Genomic DNA, 26363 nt, shown 5'->3' with positions numbered 1-26363 from the left:
TTCAGTGGCCTCCCTCAGGTAATTTGCAAGTCAGTGGCAGTGATGACCTTCAAATTGCCCATTAAAACTTACATGTTTTACCCAAGCTTTCCTGAACTCTGACTCTTAATTTGAGCAATTCCAACCGCGCAAGTTTGAAATTGCGCAAGTTAATTTCACGCAAGATGTGACTGTACTGTACTGTGGATTGACAGGGACAGGTCAGAGTGAAGTGTGAGATGGAGGAAGAGCTGGGCACGCAGGAAATCTGACTGCACATTTCACCCTCTTCAAAATCACCATCCCATTGCATCTTATTTAGGAGACAAGAGGCAAGGGAAATAAAGAACTGGCAAATCAACTTGCATGGGAGGAAGACGGCAATCCTGCATTTCCTCCTAACCTCCTAGTTCTGTGAACACTGATACATTTCCTTGAGATAATACCACTTTGCAAAGTAAAGTAGCGAAGGTGAAAAGGAAAGGTCTCCAACAACCGCAACTTGCTCTTACCTTCTGCTTTCCGTGAAGTGTGTCTCCCCTATCAAAAGGCACGCCTGAAATATGAACTTCACAACCCAAAGGAGACATTTATTTATTTTTTACTTTATTCTTTCTTTCTTTTCTTTCTCCCCCCCCCCAAAAAAAAACCACCATTTCTGTTAGTGCTACTTACAGAAACATATTGGGAGTGTGTGTGAAATAATGCAGTGCAGCTAGATCTCCTCAGCAATTTTAGAACTATTCCCAGTTGTGCTTATCAAAGCTGGTAGCACGGTGATCTGTGGTGAATGGGTGTGGGAGAGGAAATCCAGGCATCTTCAAACAAGGATGCCTTTTAAAACTACCAGTGGTGAGGAGCAGACAATTCTGCAAGTTACCTGAGCAAGGAAGTTTACATGGCAGTCTCTCAAGACCGACTCCCATGTAGATTTACTGGCTGACCATTGAACATTAATGGTGCCCCTCAATGGTTTTAGAACAAGATGTTTTGTACGGCAGTCATGACTGGCTTGGATTATATCATGTTGACCAATATCTCTTGAGCTGTCCGTGTGGGCATGAAATCAACCAAGTATCCAACAGAAGATTTCTGAAGGCTTTTCCATAGTCTCGTTCTGAGGGCTCTTCCTAGAGTGCCCCTACTTATGTCCTACACCAGATGATTGCTCTCTGCTGTAATGTCTCTCGATCTTCAGTCTGAAGCAGTTGTTTCTCTGCCCAATCCAAAGTCACTTCCAGACAGCCTGTTTATGGTCATCCTCACCCGTTTGCACAAAGTTTGCAGGGAAATTGTAGCGCAGAGACAACCTGAACCTTTTGAAGAAACGCACCTTTTGCACAGATCGGGGGGGGGGGGAGCCTTAAAAGAACAAAACAAAATGACCTTGGGACCTATTGACCACTACAACATGAGCAGGCATGGAAAAGGAGGCTAAAGAATTGCCCTCCACTCAGGCTGGCCACTTGGGGAGAAATAGCTTCCCCAAGATAATGACAGCCTGAGCTCAGGGATGAGAAGGGTTGTCCAGGACAACTTTCTGTGCAAGCCACCCACCCTCCCCAAACCATAGCTGGCTTTCACCGGATGACGGGTGCCGACCGGTCGTTGGTCACCGTTGGGCGCAATTTGACTGTAGCAAAAGGATTGGTACCTCTAGGAAGAGGAAAAAGAAAGGTGGAGATTAAATTTTTGGAAACGCATTCAAGCCAGCCACATAACTCCATTACAACATAAAGGCTACCAACACACTGGATACAATCCGTGGTCCTCAGAAAAGTTGCTGGTGTCAGATGAATTACTAGGCTAATAGATATGGTCAGATATTACCGGATATGGTCATAGCTGTCAACTGTCCCTTATCTGGCGGGAAACTCCCTTATCCCAGCGCCGTGTCCCACTGCTGTCCCTTATTGATGATGTCCCTTAAATTTCCCAGGTTTCAAAGGAAGCAGCTCCTCTCCCTCCCACCCTGCCGGCCAGAGAGGAGGGAGGCTCCAACTGTGTTGCTTGGCTGCGTTGCTCACCCAATAAGGAGTCTAAGAATGACTGGGGGGTGGAGCTTGCATGCTTTGTGCCGATCAAATCGGCCGTGTTGCCTGGGGACTCGCCTTTGCTCAGCGCTTCCCAGCGGAGAGGTGACGGTGGTTTTCCTTGCTGCATCCCCTTTGCCGGGTTGCTGCGCTGTGGGAACCACCGCTTGAGGCTTCGTTTGGCTGCTGGCTGGGCTTTCTGCCTTTGCCTCGGAGGGGCTCAGAAGTCAAACATACCTGTGCCCGGAAAATCCCTTATTTTGGCTGCTGATCCCTTATTTTCGAGGCTGCTGGTCCCTTATTTTCAAATCTGTAAGTTGACAGCTATGGATATGGTCTTTCACAGAGTGTCCTAGTTTCGATGGACACTCAGGACCACACTATCTCAAGGACCGCCTCTCTCCATATGAACCTACCCAGACCCTGAAATCATCGTCTGAGGGTCCTCCACAAGAGGTCCATATGGTGGCAACATGAGAACAGGCCTTTTCTGCTGTGGCCTTTTCTGGTGCCCTTTTAAATGTGTTATGGGAGGAGAATTATTGGGTTATCTTTATTCTTATTTTTATTATGTGTTTTATGTTTCTAATATTGTAATTCTATATTGTGAGCAGGCCTGATATCTACGGATGAAGGGTGGTATACAAATTTAATAAATCATCACCATCATATTCTGGGCTTAATAAATTAGATGTGAACAAGCCCCTTTACACAAGCCATGTGTGAGCCAGGAGGTCTCTCATTAACCTTAGCTTCCGTTTTAGCCAAACAGTGAAACTATTGTTACTAGACAGTTTTGGAACAATTCAGGGTATCAAACCACTGTGCTTTAATATCCTGGCTTGTTCCAAAGCTGGTGACTGTAGTTTTCTAGTTCAGATGAAATGGGGAAACATGGTGAACTAGATCATTCCTGTTTTGATCAGGGTTTGCTTGAAGGCTCTGCTGCCTGGGCAGCCAAAAGACTCCTTCATCTCAGACTATTAATCTATGAATATCTGAATGAGGTCCATCTTTTCGTGATATACATTATAAATCATCAAACATCACCATTGAATTAGGTTAACTGGACTGTCCATTGAATTAGGTCAACTGGACATCTCCTGCATTGGGAAGTGTTGGGTATTGTAACTCCAGACCCTCCAAGTGTCCCTATTTTCCAGGGACGTCCCTCATTTACAGAAGCCATCCCAGTTCCCAATCTGATCCTGCAGTGTCCCACTTTTCCTTGGGATGTCCCTATTTTCATTGGAGAAATGTTGGAGGATATTGGAGTTATCCAACCCTTGAGCTGTCTGAAGGCAATCCTGTATAGGGAAGGGTTTTTTTTTATGTTAAATGTTTTTATATATGTTAGAAGGTGCCCAGAGTGGCTGGAGCAACCCAGTAAGATGTGTGGGGTATAAATAGTAAAATTATCATTATGGAATGGGTTGTCCCTATTTTCATTGGAGAAATGTTGGAGGGTATGTAACTCTAAGAGGACAAAATAATACTCTTTGAATGTGTGTAATAGGGGTGGGGAACCTCAGGCCCAAGGACTGAATGGGGCCCTCTAGGTCTTTCCATTTGGCCCTTGAGACTCCCTAGGCCATATCCCTTCCCAAACTGCACCTCTTCTCCCCAGACCACAGCCCTTGCCTACCTTCCTTGGCTGTGTTTTGCATCACTAGAATGTGTTCTTGAGCTCTGATAATGCCATTCACTTACCTGGGTGGAGGCTAGGCTAGAGGGTGTGTGTGTGTGTGTGTGTGTGTGTGTGTGTGTGTGTGTGTTGTTTGTGTAGAAGCTAGTCTACTGGGCACACCCACCATTAACATGTGGCCCCCAGAAAGACATGTGGCCCTCAAGCTGAAAACGACTCCCTGCCCCGATGAGGGAGTGAGATGTGGCATCATCACATAGTCCGAATAAATATAGTTAAAAGCATCTCTTAAAAGAAATGGCCTTAGCATAAGCAGGGAGTATATTGTTCATGAGAAAAAGGACACAAACATTTACCTGGGAAACAGTTCTGGATGATGTTCCCTCCCTGCTGGCTTCTGCAGTGAAGAAGAAAAGGAAAGGAAAAAGGTGAAGGCTGAGAGAAACAATACCTTATGAATTTTCAAGAGACAACATGAGAAAGAAAGGGGCATGCAAAACACACAGACGTGTATAGGTTCAAGTGGTGTCTGCACTAATGGTTCGCAGCAGGTCAGAAGCGCATCCAATACACATCCAACCCAATTTTTTAAAAAAGCAACCTCCAATTTATATTCGCTGATCCATTCCACTCAATATCAAACCAGGTTGTTCAGAGTTTATAGTTTTGCTTTTTTAAAAAAAAAGGTTACTGTTCAGTTGTTGCAATGAAATTTACTGAGGGTGTGTGTTTGCTTGCTCAGTTTGCATATATTCCTGTACTGGAAGGGGAAGAGGAAGAGGAAGAGGCCTATAGATCAGAGGTGGCTAACCTTTGGACCTCCATGCACACGAAAGCTCATACCAAGAGCTTTGGTATTTGCATGCACACGAAAGCTCATACCAAGAACTAACTTAGTTGGTCTTTAAGGTGCTACTGGAAGGAATTTTTTTTGTTTTGACTATGGCAGACCAACACGGCTACCTATCTGTAACTTTGGACCTCCAGATATTGTTAGGCTCCAGCTCCCATCGCCCTGGCCATTGGCCATGCAGTCTGGGAATGATGGGTTATACAGTTCAGCAATGTCGGTCACAAGTTAGCTACTCCTGCTCAAGAAAGACTTGCCTACTGAAACACAGATGACAAGATTCATTCATCACAGAATGGCCTCCTCCAATCTGAGCAAAAGGGACCTCTGCTGCAAGTCCAGTGTTGCTTATTATTGTTGCTTTGTTATCCAGGATTCCTTACTTGCACAGACAGCAGCCCTAACAGAAAACTTGTCTGAAAAGGGAAGTCATGTCAGAATCCCTCCTACACATGGTAAGCTTACGAAATCCAGATCTTCCACACATGGGAGATCGTGACCTGGGAATACTTTCTCGTCTGTTCAAGCTCTCTAGATGTCTTCAGCAACACACCCAAGGCTGTGTTCACACGAACAGAAAGAAACAGCATTAGGCCCTCCAGGAGCGGTTATTCCAGAGGTTGGACTGGTTTTCATTGGCATATGTTCTTCTGGTACTCATATTTTGTTTATTTATTTGTAATACCTATTGCCTGTCATATATATAAAGGTAAGAAGCCTTCTGCATTCATGATCAGGACAGTTATACATGACTTCACTTTCAATACTGATTATGCCTGCAGAAATTTCCAGGCAACATACTGTTTTCTTTCCAATCAGTGCATTTCCTGCTGAAATTCTGTAACTTTTTACATTCCAAGGTTGTTGAATTTTTGCCCTGCTTTTGTCGTGCTGTAGTGCCCCTCCAGATAGAGGGACGCGGGTGGCGCTGTGGGTAAAAGCCTCAGCACCTAGGGCTTGCCGATCGAAAGGTCGGCGGTTCGAATCCCCGTGGCGGGGTGCGCTCCCGCTGCTCGGTCCCAGCGCCTGCCAACCTAATAATAATAATAATAATAAATTTTATTTATATCCCGCCCTCCCCAGCCGAAGCCGGGCTCAGGGCGGCTAACAACAATCAAATAACCAAATAGTTGAATAATCACACATTCTAAAATATTTCATTATAAAAATTAATTAAAATCAAATTGATGGCAACCAAAATACTGTGCAGGTTGCCAGAGGAGGGAGTCAGGCTGCGCCCTGACCAAAGGCCTGGTGGAACAACTCTGTCTTGCAGGCCCTGCGGAAAGATGTCAGGTCCCGCAGGGCCCTAGTCTCTTGTGACAGAGCATTCCACCAGATTGGAGCCGCAGCCGAGAAGGCCCTGGCTCTAGTTGAGGCCAGCCTAACCTCTCTGAGGCCTGGGACCTTAAGGATGTTTTTATTTACAGATCGTAGGTTTCTCTGTGGGGCATACCAGGAGAGGCGGTCCCGTAGGTACGAGGGTCCTAGGCCGTATAGGGCTTTAAAGGTTAAAACCAGCACCTTAAACCTGATCCTATACTCCACCGGGAGCCAGTGCAGGTGGTATAGCACCGGGTGAATGTGATCTCGCAGCGAGGACCCCGTAAGGAGTCTCGCCACGGCATTCTGCACCCGCTGGAGTTTCTGGGTCAGTCTCAAGGGCAGCCCCACGTAGAGTGAGTTACAATAATCCAGTCTGGAGGTGACCGTCGCATGGATCACAGTGGCTAGGTCAGGGCGAGAGAGATAAGGGGCCAACTGCTTAGCTTGGCGGAGATGAAAAAATGCCGCCTTAGTTATAGCTGTAATCTGCGCCTCCATAGAGAGGGAGGTATCGAAGATTACACCCAGACTCTTAACGGACGGTGCTGGCACCAATTGCACCCCCGCAAGAGATGGGAGTTGCCCCCTCGATCCCATATCGTCCCGCCCCAGCCAGAGGACCTCTGTCTTCGCAGGATTTAACTTCAACCGGCTCCCACGTAACCATCCAGCCACAGCTTCCAGACATCTGGTCAGTGTGTCTGGGGCCGAGTCAGGATGGCCATCCATCAACAGATAGAGTTGGGTGTCATCAGCATACTGATGGCAACCCAGCCCAAAACTCCGGACAAGCTGGGCGAGGGGGCGCATAAAGATGTTAAAAAGCATCGGGGAGAGAATCGCACCCTGAGGCACTCCACACACCAAGGAGTGGCGCGATGACAATTCCCCCCCAAGCGCCACCCTCTGTCCCCGACCAAAGAGAAACGAGCGCAGCCATTGAAGGACTGTGCCCTGGATCCCCACGTCGGCAAGGCGGTGGTCCAGGAGTTCATGATCGACCATGTCAAAGGCTGCTGACAGATCTAGAAGAATCAGCAGCCCCGACCCACCTCGATCCAGCTGCCTGCGGAGATCATCTGTTAGGGCGACCAGAGCCGTCTCGGTCCCATGACCAGCGCGGAAGCCGGACTGGAATGGATCCAGAGCAGATGTTTCATCCAGAAACCTACCAAGCTGTTCAGCAACCGCTCTCTCAATCACCTTACCCAGGAATGGAAGATTCGAGACCGGGCGGTAATTGGATAGATCTAAGGGATCTAATGATGTTTTCTTTAAGAGCGGACGCACCACCGCCTCCTTCAGTTCCCCTGGGAATGTCCCGGTGCCAAGGGACAGATTGATGATAGCCCCCAGGGGGGCCCGCACCTCGTCTGGACACGCTCTAATCAGCCAGGACGGGCACGGGTCGAGAGGACAAGTGGTGGGCTTTCCAGCTCGGAGGAGTCTGTCCACATCGGCTGGGGATATCCGGTCAAAGTGGTCCAATACTGGACCCGAGGACAGTCGAGGGGCCTCCAGTTCCTTTATTGTATCGAAATTGGCAGGGAGGTCATGGCGGAGCAACAGGACCTTCTCCGCAAAAAAGCTCGCAAATGCCTCACAGCTGTGTGTCCAATTGTTATTTAAATTTGGCTGTCCTTCGAGGGACGTTAAAGATCGAATTATACTAAATAATTGCGCCGGGCAAGAGCTAGCGGATGCAATGGAGGCCGAGAAGTAGGACTTCTTAGCGGCCTTCACTGCCATCTCATAGGTTTTCATAAAAACTCTATAGGATGTTCTTGAAGCTCCGTCACGGGCACCCCGCCATACTCGCTCTAGCCGTCTGAGGTCCCGCTTCATTTTCCGGAGCTCCTCGGTAAACCAGGGAGCCCGGTTTCTGCGGGGACGCAGAGGGCGCTTTTGTGGACTTCCTCTTCCTCCATTGCATGCACCTCCCAAATTTCCTCAACTCTCTGGAGTAGATTTTCAGGGTGCAGAAAGGCAGCAACGGATACACCCCTATGCATTCAAACTCCACTAAGCTTTAGCTCCATAATCAATCATTATTGTGTTTTCTGGTCATTCTCAATTTTTTTAAAAAATGGTCCCAGTTCCATCTAGGCACTGCCTGTCATAGCAGCATTTTATATTTATTATATATATATATATATATATTGCTGAGAGAGCTGCTTTGGCAGCCATGGAGAGGAATATCAGGTCTTTGTCTTTTAACAGTGCAGGATAAGTTATTAATCTTCTTTAACCAGGAAGTTGTTAATAATAATAATAATAATAATAATAATAATAATAATAATAATAATAATTATACCCTGCCCATCTGTCTGGGTTTCCCCAGCCACTCTGGGCAGCTCCCAACAGAATATTAAAAATATTAATATTAAATATTAAAAATATTAAAAAGATCAAACATTTAAAACTTCCCTAAACAGGGCTACCTTCAGATATCTGCACTAACACTTTGAATTGTGCTTAAAAACATACAGGGAGCCAATGTACTTTCTTCATGTCAACCGCTCCAGTGGTGTCCAACTTTAGTAACATTATGAACATGGGAGTGTAAAGGACATCTTTTATTTCATAAAGTACATTTGTTAAATTGAAGTAGCTATTCGTGTGAACATGGCCAAACTCTCAATCCACAGCAAGCAGCAACACTCCCCCAACCCCCTTGTGTTTTCCATTCCTAGAAGCTGAGAATCCGCCAGACCACAACACTAGTTTCCTTTTGCTTCCAAGACAGCCCCTTTGGAAGAGATGCTCCATAATGCTCAGCAGAGGAAGAGAGAAAAGGAAGGCTTCTCCATCAGTTGGCCAGGTGGCCCCACTCAAGCCCACATTCAACACTCAGCGTCCTACTGTTAGCAGAAAGAGCTGCTGCCCCGGAGCCACCAGAAATCAGGCTGAGATGTCATGGAGAAGAGGAGTGAACTGAAGGGACCCTGGGGAGCGAAAGAGAAGGGACTGAGATGCTCCCGCTGTCTGGGTAGCAAAGCAAGGGACCAAGGTGGCTATGGATGAGGGTGGCATGGGATGCTATCCTTTGAGGTTGTGGGTGGCTACTGTAAGCTGAAAGAGAAGAACATCTCAGAGAAGGACTGTCCTGAGTGAGGACAATAAGCAGATGTAACGGGAGGAATTGCAGAAGTACTGAGATGTCTATCTAGGACGTCTAACAGAGAATTGCAGGGGATTTCTAAATGCCATGTTAATTCCACAAATGAAATCATGTCCTGCTTGCATCAGAAGGGAAGCCTCCATTGGTCCAACGGATGCTTCCTGTCTGAAGCAAATAGCAGCTTCAGGGGAGATGATTTTCATTAGGAACAGGAATAAACTCTCCCTCCACGCCCTTTGTGGTGCCCTAAGCTGCTTGGACCACTGGTTACCTTTTTAAAACCATGCACATCCATTCACTCATGTTACACTGCAGGCAGATCCATACTATACATTTAAAGCACATCTATTGAACATGGCTTCCCCAAAGAATCCTGGAAACTGGTTGGTTAAGGTGCTGGGAATTGTAGGGTGGAAATTATGGTTCCTAGGATTTTTTGTGGGAATTAAAGGCACATTGAGTGTGCTTCAAATGTATGGTGTGTGGATCTGCCCTCAGTCGAGTTTGGTCCTAATCTTCAGGGTGAAGTACTAATGGTACTGTTGTTGCAAGAATAGGGTACCTATTCTCATCCTAATCCCTTCTTGTTTTCAGAACTTGTTGTCTGGTTAGTTTATCTTCTCGTTAGGTGTCATGCATGTCCTTCTCATCAACCAATTCCCAGTGGCTCTGCCAGCAGTTCGTTTTGCTGACACTGCTGCTGATATTGGCTAGTCAGAGAGAGCTCCTGCCAGCTGCCCTGTTAACCTGTTATCTGCACGAGAGGGAAGGGTGGGAGCAAAAGCTCCCCCACCCAACAGTAGAAACTAAGCAGTCTGTCACTCGTGTGAGAGAACCGCATCCGCTCTACCCAGTGGCAGGAAGACAAGTTCAGCACACAATGCAGCCTGGGAAACTGGGCCTCTGCTTGCTGCTGAAGGGAAGAGAAAAGGGAGCACTCCAGGCCATAGCACAGGGCATGGGCGTAGCCATGATTTATTTTAGTTGGGGAAAGCTTCAAGTTGGGGGGGGGGCAGAACAGAGTTACCAGTGACACAATTGGTCGGTTAAGTATGTTTATTTATTTACTTGATTTAGGGGAGGCAACTGCAAGTGGCTATGCCCATAGGACAGGGGTGGGGAAACTTCAGACCAAGGGCCACATTCCTATCTGGGGGAACCTTTCAGGGGCCACATGTTAGTGAGAAGTCAAAGTGGGCCAAGCAATTGATATAAATTTTATCTTTGTACAGTTGACTTGTTCACACACACACACACACACACACACACACACACACACACACACACTTCCCTCTGTCCTCTCCATCCAGGCATTGTCAAGAGGCATTGAGGGCTGCGCAAAGGAGATGTGTCAGAGGAGGGGGGTTGTGGCCTGGGAACAGTCCCAAGGGCCGCACAGGGAGGCTGCATGTGGCCCCTGGGCCTGTGATCCCCCACTTACCCCATCGCAGGAGGTAGGTGGCAGATTCATGCCATATGGGAGGAAACATCCACTGAGCTCCACTTCAAATCATAGCGTCAATATAAGCAAAAGCAGAACAAGGCCATTGTCTAGATCATGTGGTAATTTCCTGCAGCTACAGATCTGGAGCTGAATGGCATACTGGCCGTTTGTTGGCAGCTGGTGCATTACCTGCGTAACTTGTGAATCGAATCTGAGCCAACTGTCAGAAAGCACCAGGGGTGGGGAACCTGCACCCCACCCCCACCCCATATGTTATTGGACTCCACCTCCCACCATCCCTGACCATAGGGCATGCTGACCAGGGCTGGCTGGAGTAAGGTTACCAGACGTCCCCGGTTTCCCGGGGACAGTCCCCGGATTTACAAATCAGTCCCCTGACAAAATCCATCTATTTAGTAGGAAGTTGAAAATTGTCCCCGGATTCACTGAAAAAAATCTGGTAACCTTAGGCTGGAGCACAACAACCTCTGAAGGGCCACAAGTTCCTCAACCCTGTTGTGCCTCATTAACTCATCCAAATCTATTGCTCTGTTCCTTTCTCCCACCCCCCAAACACCCCAAAATGGCATAAGCACTTACCTTGGAGTCTGAGGTGGCTGCGGCGCTGGCTGAGCTGCTCCGGCGGCTGCCTGCCCCCAGCAGAGCAGGAGAAGGCCCTGGAGACTGAGGTCTGCTGGGGTTGTGCCAGTAATTGCTGGCCGATGGGGTGCTGGGCCGATCCAGGAGCTCGTCTACGCTGCGACTGCTCCGCAGAGGAAACATTCTGAGAAAGAAGGGGAAAGAAAGGCTGGCAAAAGCTGTTGGGGTGCAGGGGACACATCTATTTATTTATTTGGCCTTGACTGGTTGGAGCCACAGTACCTGAAGGACCGCCTGTCTCCACATATACCAGCATTTACGCTGAAATTCCCGCCAGAGGCTAATGAACATATGAAGGATTTCCCCCCCAAGAATTCCACAGGAATTCTCCAAATAAATAAATGACATGCCTAACTAGCACAAGGGAGGCAGCCTTTTCAGCAGCTTTGCAATGTTCTTCGTGGAAAGGCTTGCGGGGCAACCGCCGACGTCTTTCCAGAGCTGAGCAAAAACATGTATTTCCCATTTCCCCAGCCTTTTCAACTTTGGCTGACCTGTTTTGCTTTTGATGCCAGTTGCATAAATTTGCTGCTTTTAAAACATATTTTAATCCATGAGTTAATTTATGGGGGGCACATTCAACAAGGTGTATAAATTTGCTGCTTTTAAAACATATTTTAATCCACGAGTTAATTTATGGGGGGTGCATTCAACAAGGCTTTGCCCAAGAGCAAAAAACAGCACATATGAATATCACCATGGATGCAACTCAAGTTCACAGCACCTGGGGGTGGTCTCCTCGGGGTCTCTCGCCTCCTGCAGTGGCTTCACGAAAGCTTCAGGAAACCAGCCACTCCTGAAACCAAAAGCACATGACAACAGTCACCTTTTATGTCCATTATCGCCACACCTTTTATTATGGGAAGTTAGCTCCTCAGGCTCCCTATAATATAAGGGATACAGAAGATACAGTTATTAATTACACGTCTGGGAGCCCTGCTCTCATTCTGCATTTAATGAGATTGAACTGATGAGATGCTGTGACGATCAAAAAACCTGAATCTCTTGCACTAAGTTTAGTTGTTTTCTTTTGTTTTTAAGACTCAGAAACCTGGACCTGGAGAAATCACTATAATTCCTCCATATTTACTTGCTCTTATAAATACGTTCCCAGGCAGCAAAAGGGAAGTATAAAGGTAAATTTACAATGGTAAACTGTCATTGACTCTCCCTTTCCCCACATGGGGCTATCTAGGACTATCCTATAAAGCAGGAATGGGGAATCTGTGGCCCTCCGCATGTTGTTGTACTACCAGACCCATCATCCCTGACCACTGGGTCATGCTGGCTGGGGCTGATGGGAGTTGGAATCCAACAACTTCTGAAGAGTCATAGAGTCCCCTTCCTTCTTGTAAAGCAGGGATGATGAACCTCTGCCCCATGGGTGAAATTCGGCATGCTAGGCCTCCCCTGCAAGGCCATTTCCCCCCCAAACCACACCCACCTGCCCCACACTGACTTCAGAAGTGGGTCAGATAGAGATGTGGCTGGTTGGTTATTCACACAGCCGATCCTTGAAAAAACTAGGATGGTGGGGAGATAAAGATCTCACACAGCAGGCCAAAAAGGTTCCCTACGCTTGCTCCAGAGGCTGTAAAAAGGTCCAGGTATAGGACCCCTGGATGGGTAAATCCAGCCAAAGGTGACTATGGGGTTGCGGTGCTCATCTTGCTTTCAGGCTGAGGGAGCCGGCGTTTGTCCACAGACAGCTTTCCGGGTCATGTGGCCAGCATGACTAAACCGCTTCTGGCGCAATGGAACACTGTGACGGAAGCCAGAGTGCATGGAAACGCCGTTTACCTTCCCACTACAGTGGCACCTATTTATCTACATGCACTGGTGTGCCTTCGAGTGCTAGGTTGGCAGGAGCTGGGACAGAGCAACAGGAGCTTAGTGGGGATTCAAACCGCCAACCTTGCAATCGGCAAGCCCAAGAGGCTCAGTGGTTTAGACCACAGCGCCACCCACGTCCAGAGGCTGTAAAGTGCAATAGCCCCAATCTGAACTGATCCCCTAGATAAGCTCCAAGTCAAAGAAAAACATGTGTGGTGTGCATAAATTCAGAAGCATGGTACAAATTTCAATACGTGGTCCAAAGCCCTTAAAGCCAAGAACCTCCTCAACCTATTACTGTACTCTCACAGATCCATGTCTGAGCAGACTTACGTGGATGTACCTTCCAGCCTGCCATACAGCCAGCCATTTTGTGCTTCTGGTATCAGCACGGTGACTATATCTCCAATGCTGAACTGCAAAAGGGTCCGGTTGGAACCAGCAGAGTGGGGGGCTATGGCTTGGACTCTCAGCACGCTGTTGCTGCTCCCCTCTTTGCCCCCAGCTTCTGCTCTTCCTGCTGCCTGCTCCCCAAAGGAGCTGGAACGAGAACGTTGGCCGGTGGAAACAGAGCCTGTAAGAAATTACGAGAAGCAAGATCTCTTGGAGGATCCCAGCTTTGCTAGAAAAGTGGGCTATATGGTTCACATGAATTTATCCATAAATAGGTCAAATGACACCTGTAAAAGAAACAACCCTGGACTTTGTCTTTGGCAGGGGTGGAGAACCTGTGGCCTTCCAGATGTTGTTGGGCAACAACTGCAGTTATCTGTAGCCATTGGCCATGATGGTTGGGGCTGATGGGTGCTGGAGTCCAACAACATCTAGAGGACACCGAGTTCCTCATCCCTGGTCTATGGATTAGATAAATTGCCATATTTGTCTCTCATATATGTAATGCCACATTTCCTCCATAGAGATCATTGTGGCATACATGATTCTCTCCTCCTCCAACCACTGTATTCTCACAACCACACTGGTTGTTATTTGGTAGGTTAGTTTGAGAGATAAGGACTGGCCCAAGGTCACCTTAATGGTGGCTGACTGGGGATTTGAACATGGGTTTTGCCAGTCTTAGTCCAACAATTTTGACACTACAATGGTTCTTAAGCGTCCCGGCCCTATGCTTCACCACTGTCTCCAATGAACCTAAGCACATCATGCCTACCCATATATCAGGAATTCCAAGACATCTTGGGGAAATGTTTCTTAATGGAGAGTCTTCATCCACTATCAGATGGGACACCCTGACTCCTCTTGAACCCAGGATTTTCCCTCTCCCCCGAAATATCTTACCGATAGAGGGAGTTCTTTGCAGGGTTCTCCTCCTTGTTTCTGGCTGAGAGGCAGGCAACATTTCTGCCGTCTCCTGTGGGAAGGGACTGGCGCTTCGCCCTGCTATCACTGGACTGAAATCACCCAGAGGCCTCTGGGGCTGCAACAAGGAAATGAGAGGAAGAGTAGGCACTTTGTGAAAGCAATCCCAGGGGAGAAGATCCTTGGAAGCAATCCTTGAGGCATATTGCCATCTCCTGTGACACACTCTGGGCCAGACACCCATTTCACAACCACTAGAAACCCTGAACCGCCAATCAACTTAACTGGGTGGCTGACAGGGAATTCATGTTTTATGAAAGGTGAAAATAAAAACTACCAATTTTCTCTACACCATGCCTAATGTTATTAATTTTGTATTGCATTCCCTTTTAGGCTGCATATGCAGCATACCTTTAAAACTCTCTCTGCACCAAAATAAAGGAAAAAAGGACCCTGGGAACTGTACCTCACACAGTTACAATCCCGCTTAACAGTTCCTGGGATTCTTTGAGAAGGGAAATGTACTTTAAAGGTTTGGTGTGTGCATGGGCCAAAGTCATCTTTAAAAACAAAAAGCCCAATGGATGGGGAATGTTTTTTAGTCTGAGATGATCTTCTGGGCAACCACCTTAAGTCATATGCCAGCTGTGGATGGGACAGAGGCCAAAGTTGATGGAGCAATGAGTGTACATTTTACCTTTATACAGTTTCTACACACACCCACATGCCTCCCTCTTCATCCTCCTTCTAGGGAAAGCAAGACGCAGTCACAGAGTTCAAGGAAACATTCCAGCCAGGCAAAAACACTCAAGGTGGATGTGAAACAAGGCCAGTGAAGGGTATCACAGAACTAGGGAGGGTGTGTGGCTTGGGAATAGTTTCAAGGGCCAGATGAAGAGGCCCAGACGGCCACATTTGGCCCACAGGCCTGAGGTTCCCCAATGCAGCCAGAACTGCACACAGTGTCCCAATGGCCAACTTTGGTAATTATACCCCAGTTGTGCCTCGTTTCATAAACCCTTCCTGCCCAAGGTTCCTTTCATCTTCTTACCATCTCGAGATGGGAAGGAGCAGGAGCCAGAGAGCCAGATGCATGACCTGGGCTGAGCGTTGTGCTGCTGAGCGAGGTTGGGGCAGGATTTCGGGTGGCTTCCAGCTGTTCCTTCCACAGCGGTGCCTTGCTCTGAATGATGGCACAGGCCTTCACAGGAGAAAAGAAGACAATAACAGAGTCTGGGAAGTATAATGACAAAGGGGGAAGCTGGAGGTGCGACCCACATCTTATTCAAAACAGCAGTCCCAAAGATTGCAGCAAGGAGAAATCACCACTACCACCAATCTTTGTCTAATGGAAGAGGTCCCACAAATTTCTGCCTGGCAAGTAAAGTTGTAAAAATGGCCACTTGACGCTATATTTAAGAGATTCCGACACAAAACCAAACAATGCATTTGGAATATATACAGTTATGCAAACTGGGTGCTTGTTCTTTCAATATTCAGTGTTTGGTTATGTTATTTGTAGGCAATTTGATTTGACTTTGCAGAATTCCTTCCCCTCCTTTCTCCCAGCTCTTTTTACAGGAACCAAAATAAGCCCTGAGACAAGGAAGGTCAGCACTCATAAAATGTTGGTGAGAAACAAGCTTGTAAATCAGGGAAACTAGTACTGAAGAGAAACCGGGAGCTGTGCTGAGTACTAACATTTCATCATCTGGCGATGGATTCCCTACCTTCCCCAGTTTCTGAGCTTTTAGCAAGCAAATAATGTTAGCCATATATTTCCCGTGTCTTAGCTGCTTCCTTAAGGGCTAGAAACTTGATATCTTTGAAATCTGGAAATCAGGGTTCTCAGAGTTCCTCCAGCACTGTCACATTCTAATATTCTATGATTAACTGGGTGATTTGTGGCTATTCACGGTAAGCACTGGGGTCTCTTGCTATAGTGGAAGCCTCTTGGTTCCCTCCAAGAGAAGGCTTCGCACCAGACTCCCTTTAATACAACAAATGAGGAACCTGTGGCTTTCTGGGTGTTGTTCCACTGCAATTCCCATCAGCCCCAGCCAGAATGGCCAATGATCAAGGATGATGGGAGCTGTAGTCCAACAACACCTGGAGAGGGTCACAAGTTCCCTGTTTCTCCTTTAATGCCAAATTAAGCCATCCCCTCCACCATCAAATCTGGGTTCGCTGAGGCGCCCTTTCCCTACAAACCTCCCTCATATTACATATGTCTTACCCTGGTGTAAAACTGCAGGAAGTTATTGGAGAGTAGCTGGTGCTTCTCAGCTAGGAAGCGGTAGCGGCGTTTCTCCTCCAGCTCAGCAGCCTTCTGGCTCTCGGTGACAAATTCTTGCATCTCGGTGTGCAAGCGCATCATGTTCTCCTGGAGTGAGGGGAGAAATGATCTATGTCAGCCTTCCTCAGAGTGAACCCTCTGGGGCCCAGGCGTGTGTTCACACCTGCTGCTTCACTGCAGCCCTTTTCTTTTAATTTTTTTGTTGAACGACTAGTAATTTTAATTTTTTTCAGCAGTAACAGCGCAGCACTTTCTCGGGACCCGTCACCCAGAATTCCTTATTCTGAAGAGGTACCCCCTTCCTCAGAGTGAGGTATAGGAATGGCTGGAAAGTGCCACAGGAGCTGGGTGGCAGCTGCTGGGTAGGTGAACTGGCAAGCCAGGGCCCCAGGGGCACTAACTCATCATCTCCTTGCCCCACACCCAGAGGCAATTTGCTTCATAATAATAATAATAATAATAATAATAATAATAATAATAATAATAATTTATTATTTATACCCCGCCCATCTGGCTGGGTTTCCCCAGCCACTCTGGGCAGCTTCCAACAGAACACTAAAATACAATAACCTATTAAACATTAAAAGCTTCCCTAAACTGGGCTGCCTTCAGATGTCTTCTAAAAGTTTGGTGGTTATTTTTCTCTTTGACATCTGGTGGGAGGGTGTTCCACAGGGCTGGTCCCACACCCAGAGGCAATTTGCTTCATCATCATCATCATCATCATAATTTATTATTTAAACCCCGCCCATCTGGCTGGGTTTCCCCAGCCACTCTGGGCGGCTTCCAACAGAACACTAAAATACAATAACCTATTAAACATTAAAAGCTTCCCTAAACTGGGCTGCCTTCAGATGTCTTCTAAAAGTTTGGTGGTTATTTTTCTCTTTGACATCTGGTGGGAGGGCGTTCCACAGGGCTGGTGCCACTACCGAGAAAGCCCTCTGCCTGGTTCCCTGTAACTTGGCTTCTCATAGCACCAACACTTTGAATTGTGCTCAGAAACATACTGGGAGCCAGTGTAGGCCTTTCAAGACCGGTGTTATATGGTCTCAGCGGCCGCTAACTGCCATGTATTTATTTATTTTTGCTTTCCCGTCTTTCCTCCAAGGACCTCAAAGTGGTGTATATGTCTCTCCCCCTTTCCAAATTGTCCACACAACAACTCTGAGAGGTAGGTTGTGTTGAGAGGCAGTGACTGGCCCATGGTCACCTAAGTGAGCTTCATGACTGACTGGGGATTTGAACCCTGGTCTCCCAGGCCACAGTCCAACACCCTAACCACTACACCACGAGTGCTGAGCTTCAAATGGCAGCACCCGAAGCAGATATGTCTCACCCACTGGTGCGGACAGACTATAATGGGGTGCATGCACTTTAAAAGCACAAGACTCCCCCCCCCCCAATAGTCTGGAAAGCCAATCGCAATTCCACTCCTAGCTTTCAGCTGAAGAGCAACAACTGGGCAGTGCCAAGGGGCCACCCATCTTAAAGCAGCCTCCATATTGTTCCACACCTTCATCTCCCAGACATTCTTGTCTCGCATTCTCTCCATTCTCCACAGATCCGAAATGCATTTATCTATGTTGGCAGTTCTGCGTCTGTGTTCCTTCTCATATCGCTGCCGGCTATCCTATGAGCAGGCACATTGAAAAGATTTTTAAAATATATACATTTAAAGACAAAAGCCTAAACTCCTGGCTAAGGGGGGGGGGGCAAGACCCAATCCCTGCACAATAGTTTGCTGAAATAAATCTGAATACAGTCAAATCTCGGTTGTCAAACGTAATCCGTTCTGGAAGCCCATTTGGCTTTCAAAATGTTTGACAACCGAGGCGCGGCTTCCAATTGGTTGCAGGAGCTTCCTGCACTCAAGCGGAAGCTGTGTCGGATGTTCGGCTTCCAAAAAACGTTCGAAAACTGGAGCGTTTACTTCCGGGTTTTCAGTGTTCGGGAGCCAAAACATTACAAAACGGAAGCATTTGGGATGCAAGGTTTGACTGTACGTTAACAACAACAAAGTTCTTTTTCATTGCTCCTGAGTCCAGGTACACAGCCACACCATACTTTTAATGTGCTATGATACCACTTGAAACAGTCTTGGTTTCCCCCAAAGAATCCTGGGGACTGTTATATATTAAAGGTGCTGAGAGCTGTTAGGAGACCCCTGTTCTCTGCACAGAGCTACAGTTCCCAGAGTTATCTCTGAAGAGGAATTTATTGTTAAACTACTCTGGAAATCATAGCTCTCTCATAGGGGTCTCCTGGCAACTCTCAGTACATTATTCTGCTATTCTGTGTTGCTGTGCGCAAGGCCAAGGCCTTTCAGGAGCCAAAGGGATGGCTCAAAGCGGAAGACAAGGGCGAGACAGGCACTCACATTGATGAACTGCACATCCAGCTTAGTGTTCTTCTCCATGTGCTGCAGCAAATCTGCATGGAAGGTCTGCGCCTGCTCAGAGAAGAGGAAGTTGTTAGGAACCAATTCAGCATCACTCACCTGGCTCAAAAAACTGGGCATTAAGTGGGAAAGCGGTCGTAGCCCAGTGGTAGAGAGAACATGCTTTGCATGCAGATGATCACCATTATCTCCAGTTTCAAAGTAACAAGTGATGGGGAAGACCCTCCTCTGCCTGAGACCCTGGAGAAATGTTGCCAGTCAGAGTAGACAACACTGGACTAAATGGACAAATAGTCTGAACATGAGTATGGTTCAGGTAGGGATGGGGAAGAAATGTGATTCAGTTGAAATATAAAGGCAATTCTTCCTAATTCTCACTTTCTGAAACAACCCAAAAACCAAAACACAGCCATCCTTCAAAATTCACACTTCTCTAAATTTTGCAGTGCAGAACTCCAGTCAAGTAATGTGTACAAAAATGCATATACTGGAGTCAAGTGTGCATTAAAAAATGCATATCTTAGCAAAAACAACACAGAGAAATGCATTATATTAGGGGGAAATGCTTTGCAAAAATATGGACATGAGAAGATATTGCAAACAGATGTGGATATTAGGAAAGAAAATGCACTAAAATGCTGGTGAACTTTCATGATTACTTTTTAAAAATCTCAAACGGATGTGGAAATGTGAAGAACTGAAAGAAAGATTAGAGGCAGGGATGGAAAACTGAGAGAAGCTGAAATTGACAGATCCATTCATCCCTGAACCCTGGAGAACTGTGACTGTAGACTAGCCTCTAATATAGAGCTAGATTAGGATGGTCACAACCACGTGCCCCACTTTACAGAGGCCATTTCTGCCTATTGATGTTAGGTAGAGAGCCACCCAATATCATTTTAGACACCAGCCAAAAGCTTTATTTCAGCAAGTCCATAGATATGTATTCTAGATACAGTGGTACCTCAGGTTACATACGCTTCAGGTTACATACGCTTCAAGTTACAGACTCCTTTAACCCAGAAATAGTGCTTCAGGTTAAGAACCTTGCTTCAGGATGAGAACAGAAATCGGGCTCCGGCGGCGCAGCAGGAGGAGGAGGCCCCATTAGCTAAAGTGGTGCTTCAGGTTAAGAACAGTTTCAGGTTAAGAACAGACCTCCGGAACGAATTAAGTACTTAACCCGAGGTACCACTGTAGCTATATTTTTACTTGTTCTACACTGCTTAGAGAGTTTTATGACTGAGCACATATGCAAATCTTTCTAAGCATAACTATAGAAATAAAAATAGTGGCAAGCAGTTGCAAACATGTACTGTGCAGACTCACACATAATGTTATTCCTTGTGCATGGACAAATGTGAGCAATAGGCAAGCAAAGCAACAGGAAAATAAATTCTCCCTTCTATTACACACATGAAACCCAACCACCATGTTAGAATCACAAGCATGAGACTCGGCTATTTCCCTATACAACCTCCCATTATTGCACAAATGTCCCTCCCAGATACTCACGACTGCTTCCAGCTTGCGGTTCAAGTTAATTTGGGTGTCAGACATTTGTATCAAGATTTCACCTTCAAGGAAGAAAGAGAATTCTTTGTGAAATTCTTGAGCAAAAGACAAGCCCTGCTGGATCAGGCCAAAGTCCCGTCTAGTCCAGCATCCTGTTCTGACAGGGTGACATGAGGAAGAATGAATTTAAGGGTAGATAAAGACTGATGAGGAACTTTGCCCTATATACTGAAAACAATAAATGACCTATTATCCAAGTGCCAGTGATATATGACCTTATGCAAAGTGTTATCTTGGAACGAAAGTTCAGTTATTATAATTACTTTGATAACCTGTATGAAAAGTCTGTGAGAAGCGATTCAGAATGCAATCTAGGGAAAGTCCTGTTTGACTCCTGCTGAGGCTTACTTATGAGTCAATGTGTGTAAGATTGCACTGTTTGAAGTTAAACCAAAGGTATGGAGGGTGGAGCTAATTTTCTTTTTAGTTGTCTTAAAAATTGAGTTTCTAGGTGAAAACCAGGTTAAAATTTTCTGAACCACATGAGCAGATGAAGAGGAACTGAAGTGGAATGTGAAACATTCTGTTGCTCTGTAGGATATTTTCACACAAGACTCTAAAAAAGCATCTTACATTTCTCACATATCATTTGAATATAAGCCCATTCATTATTATTTCATATGTTTGGTTTAAATATGAACCTTGTATTCCACTATGGAATATATTTTGCACTATGAATTCTTTTTTAAGCTTTCTATGAACATTTATATTATTTATATTATTTATATTTATATTATTTATATTGCAATGTTATTTTTCTTGTTCTTATTACTGTTTTTATAATTACTTTTAGCTGGATGTTTCATTGGTTTTTTGTTTACCATAAAATAAAATAAAAAAGAACAGAAGTCCAGCATTCACTCAAAGAATGCATTCATTACAAACAGTTCTCTTCTGATTTCTGCCTCAAGCAAGAGTGAAAAATGAACTATGGTTTTGCATGGACATGGAGCTTCGTGGTGAACACTGCCAAAACGTTTTCTCTCCACTCCTCTCCTGGTCTGCTACTGGGAAACAAGCCAGAGTCTGGCTTGCTGCGATGTCCAGACCCAGGCTTGTGGTTTGTTTCTCTGTAAACAAATCACAAGTGATAACCAAGGTTCAGGTGACACAACAAACTAGGCTCTGGCTGGATTCCCAGCAGCATGAAAGTAGCAGGAACAGAGCGAGAATTTTTCAGTGCACACTGCACACTCCTGTTAAACCATCGTTTCTTTTAAGCTACGTTTTAATGTGACATGCAAACCCAAACTCTGCCCAGGACCTCTAATGCCTCCACTGTGGGAGGCAGTAAGCCTTTGAATATGAGTTGCTTGAAATTCCATTGGGGGGGGTCACTGTGGCCCTTGAGTCCTGCTTGATCGGGTTGGACACCATGAGAACAGGGATCCTGGACCAGATGGGCAATTGGGCCTGATCCAGCAGGGCTCTTCTTGCATTCGGTCTTATAAAATTATAGGAAAACAATAGGCCAGTTTCATCTCTAGACTAGATAACATTCTGCAGCTCTTATTTCTTATTGATTGATAGAATTTATATACCGCCCTATACCCAGAGGTCTCAGGGTGGTTCACAGAACAAAATCAAAATATAAAACCACAATATATATAATCACAATAAAAACAACAACCCAGTAACACCCCCTCCCCTCTTAACAAACACAGGAATGCTGACAGGAAAATATGTGGGGGCAACTCCTGCTCCCACCACTTCAGGGGTCTTGGACCTTCAGAAGAGTAGAGTGCAGCAGCAGGAATCTTACCCAATATTTGCGAAGTAGAGCTCTGCAAGGCTTGCTCCCCGATCTTTTGGATTGCTGTAAAATAGACATCAGCAGCCTCGGATAACGCTGCAGAAATTTCAAGGAGGAGAATTAGGAGGCTTCCCCTCCCTGCCTGCAACTCCTCATCTTTTTTGCTCCTCCTTCACATCTCCTCCCCTTTGCTCTCCATTTCTGCTTTCTTCCATTTGCTGCCACCCTCCCTGGCCCACCCCTCCTCACTTCCTTCCACCATCTTCAGAAGACTTGTCAGCAGCACCCAGAACCCCCCGTGAAAGCCATCCCAGACTGGGTGCCCTCCAGTTGCTGTTGTGACAGCTGGCATAGGAGCAAGGAGGATGGGCTTCTGATTAGACTTGCTGACTCCTCCCTCAAGGACACCATAGGTCGAGCACTGGAGATGACTGTATATACAATGGCATCAGTTGTGTGCTTGGTATGTTACATGTGTACTACATATGCAATTCATGTCTACTGTATACCTGAAGGAGTATACCCAGTATACCTGAAGGAGTGTCTCCACCCCCATTGTTCCGCCCGGGCACTGAGGTCCAGAGCTGAGGGCCTTCTGGCAATTCCCTCACTGCAAGAAGCAAAGCTACAGGGAACCAGGCAGAGGGCCTTCTTGGTAGTGGTGCCCGCCCTGTGGAACACCCTCCCATCAGATGTCAAAGAGATAAACAATTACCTGACATTTAGAAGACATCTGAAGACATCAAGGAAGTTTTTTATGTGTGACATTTTAATGTATTTTTAATCTTTGTTGGAAGTCTCCCAAAGTGGCTGGGGAAACCCAGCCAGGTGGGCGGGGTACAAATAAATAAATTATTATTACTACTACTACTGTACACAAGTGTCCTTGTGCAGGTGTTCTTCTCTACATGTGGTCCTTGGGCATGCTGAGGAGGCAAAGTGAACAGCCACAATCTTAGTTTCGTCATAGCCCCAGGTGTACGTCAAACATCTCCATAGGGCTGATGGGCCAACACGGTGGACACGGATATTCACTTCTCACCTGCAGACAGTCAGTTAACATCGCCACTCACCATGGAAAGCCTGCACATACTTGTTACCCAGGTAGACCAGATTCTCCAGAGCTGGGTTAAACTGTTCCAGGATGCTCTGTGAACCATCCACGTGAAGGAAGGATTTAAAAAACAAACACATACAACAGCATATTAGCATGGCTCTCAATCACCCGAGGAAACCTTTTTGGTGGAAACACTCCCTATGGCAGGGGTAGCCAATGTGTTGCCTGCCAGATGTTGCTGGACTCCAGCTCCCATCATCCATGATCCTTGGCCATGTTGGCTGGGCTGATGCGAGCTGGAGTCCAGTAAAAACAGAAAGGCACCTCATTGGCTTCCCTAACCTTGGCAGCAAATTGGAAGCACCCACTTTGGGGAACAGGCTATTGTGGAGTTGTGAAAAATTCAGAGGAAGATAACCAAAATGATCAGCACTGGAGGCTTTTCCATGTAGAGGAAAGGCAAGTAAGATAGAACTCTGTTCTAAACGTAAAACAACAGATTCTCGCCTGCAACCGTTTCAGCTCAGCTAGGCCAAATAGTGTAGAAATAGCAAACGCCTCCCAGGATTATTGAAATGTAAAGAATAGAAGTGTTACGTCCATTGCCACCCCATTGAACAACTAGATAGCAACCTTCTGCTTTTAAGATATTGCCCACCCTGGCATCTCCTCTGCTGCTGCCTCTCTCATGTGCTACATCTTTAAGCCTGAAGTCCAAGTCTGTCTTGAATTGGATCTAATTCCCTTATGGAAGGAGTCCCATGTGAGCCTTGTGTTAAACAGTAAAAAGCAGGACATCCGCTTCTGCTACTTCCACCTTGGCCACTTTACATATTATGCAGCAATCGTGACTGTCATGACTACACCAGAGTGAATGGCAGTGGCTTTTTCTGAAACATGCTGTGTGCCCCTGTTGGGGCCTATGCCTTGAGAGCTCTCTAGGACACAGCCAGGAGTGTTTCAGAAGCGCACCCACCTCCAGCCACTCCATGCTTGCTTGGAAACTCTAGTATAATGGCAGTGAATATTAATGCTACATAAAGGGTGAAGCAGCTATCAATTTGTCCGCAGACCTGATCAGGTTAAGAGCCTCTTTCAGGGCAAGTGCCACGTGGTTTGTGCTGTCACAGATTGTAACGACTGCCTGTTCCGGGTTCAAAATCCACATCCCTTGAATGTGTATCATCTGAGATCTGGATCAAAGATGTTAAGAATCAAGCAAATTTCCCTATTTATTGTTTTCCCAGTGCCAGATCTTCGGTTCCTTTTATCCCTCTCTTGTCCAACCCCTTCATTAAGTCGTTCTAATTAACATTTCCTTCAGCCAATCCATAGTAGTTCTTATGTTCCAGAACACGCACACAAGGAACCAAGCCTCACCTTGTAGATAGAGATGGTAGATCTGTAGGACTGCTCCATACCCTCCAGTGTTTAACAACGACCCGAGAGTTCCTCCCAAGGATCGGAAATGTTGAGGTCTACAGTCCTCAGGAACATGTATTAATCCAGTTCCACACACCCTTAGCCTCCTCTCCAACACCACAGAAGAGACGGCACACTTACTTTGAAAACGCGGCTAGTGGGGGTTTAATAATTCACCAGCCAGGATGTTAGAACTTGATCCTTAAGTGTAACCAGATACCAGGTAGGGAGGAATCCTGCTATAGCCATGAAGGTCATGTGACTTCACCCTCAATTATTTATTGCCCGTTTCAATATACAGCTCCCTGCATAGCTCTTTATGATCGAGTTGGCTGTCGTCTTGGGTGAAACAACTGCATAAGGCTGTCACACACCCACAACATGCCTATCTCTTGAAATATAGAATGCATAGGGATCAAGCTATACTGTAAATGTCCTACTTTGTCATCTGCTGTTGTCCACAGACGTTCCAATCTCTTTGATGTGGTTCTAGAACCAATGTTACAGACCTGGACATCCATAGGAATATTTAGGAGGGAGTGTCCATGAGGAAGGAGTAAAATGCTGAAAGCGGGGAGCAGGCTAATTTCCCATTAAAAATGAAAAGATTGGTAAACGTACATTTTTTCTCATACTTCAGGGTCTACAAATGCTAGAAACCTAACCTTAAAAAAGGAAGCAAGCTGGGAACCTGGAGGTTATGGTTCATGCAGGGAGGGACCCCAACGTGGATACCCATGATGTCAGTGCTGCAAGATAAAGTGCTAACTTCAAAAGTGGTGAGATTTTGTTGCCTTGCAACATTTCTCCACTTTTTTATGGAGTTCTAATGCTGAAACTCAATGTTAACATGCACAAGTTAGCCAAGCTACGAACAGGTACGTCCGCTAGCAATTCCTATGATAGCAGCCCCTGGTGAAGGTGCTGCCACAATATCCATGATGGCCAAATTCACACATGACATTTGTCATCACAAGGCACGTAACACAAGGGGGGGGGGGGAGCCAAGGGTGCTAGCATGGAAGAAAAACACCAAAGTGAAGTCAAATATGAGCCAATGAGCTTAAGTGCGTACAAGCTTGTGTTGGACCTCAGCCTCATTGCATCCCAGCCCTTGGTCACTGCGGTCTAAAGGAGGGATGGGGAAAATCTGTAGCCCACTGCCATTGGATTCCCATCAGCCTTAGCCAGGGTGGCCAGTGGGCAGGAATGATGGGCATTGTAGTCCAGAAACATCTGAAGTGTTTCTAGTTCCCCACTCCTGCTCTAAAGCAAGTGGTGGTGGTGGTGGTGGTTTGTATAAACAGATTTGCTTAAGGATCATGTATGCATATACTGGATCTTGCATTTAATCCAAGGAGTCAAACACTGGAAGTGATTCTGAGTGTCAACAGCAAATGGCAGAATCACATTGCTGAAATCTCCATATGAAAATATGACTCCAGCTTTGGAAAAAGCTGACCTAGATAAGATTCAAGATCAGATTTTGCTTTCATCTCAGTCCTCCATTCCAAGTCATTTAGATGCACCTCCCACCTTAGCCCATTTCCTCCTGAATACTCGCATGCCGTTCACCCAAACAGTCTATAGGCGGTCGCTATAAACTGGCGAGCTGCAGGCTTGCTATTGGACAGTTACATATAAAGTGATC

General features: G+C 46.2%; 1 protein-coding gene across 1 annotated transcript; it reads right to left on the bottom strand.

The window, feature by feature from the left end:
• Positions 1-544: 544 nt before the first annotated feature.
• On the bottom strand, positions 545-25561 carry BAIAP2L2 (BAR/IMD domain containing adaptor protein 2 like 2). The gene is made up of 14 exons (XM_028747409.2): positions 24671-25561; positions 23307-23382; positions 22243-22329; positions 20421-20482; positions 18885-18956; positions 18021-18137; positions 16445-16591; positions 15260-15409; positions 14188-14326; positions 13225-13465; positions 11783-11854; positions 10999-11182; positions 4014-4054; positions 545-1635 (listed from the first exon to the last, which is right to left on the bottom strand). Exons 1-14 carry the CDS (start codon positions 24707-24709, stop codon positions 1560-1562), a joined length of 1503 nt encoding a protein of 500 aa, XP_028603242.2. The 5' UTR covers positions 24710-25561; the 3' UTR covers positions 545-1559.
• Between the last annotated feature and the right edge of the window lie 802 nt (positions 25562-26363).

This window comes from Podarcis muralis, chromosome 10 (assembly GCF_964188315.1).
Source record: "Podarcis muralis chromosome 10, rPodMur119.hap1.1, whole genome shotgun sequence".
NCBI lineage: Eukaryota > Metazoa > Chordata > Lepidosauria > Squamata > Lacertidae > Podarcis > Podarcis muralis.
Note: the sequence above shows the minus strand (reverse complement) of the source record. Positions and strands in the feature narration are given on the sequence as shown.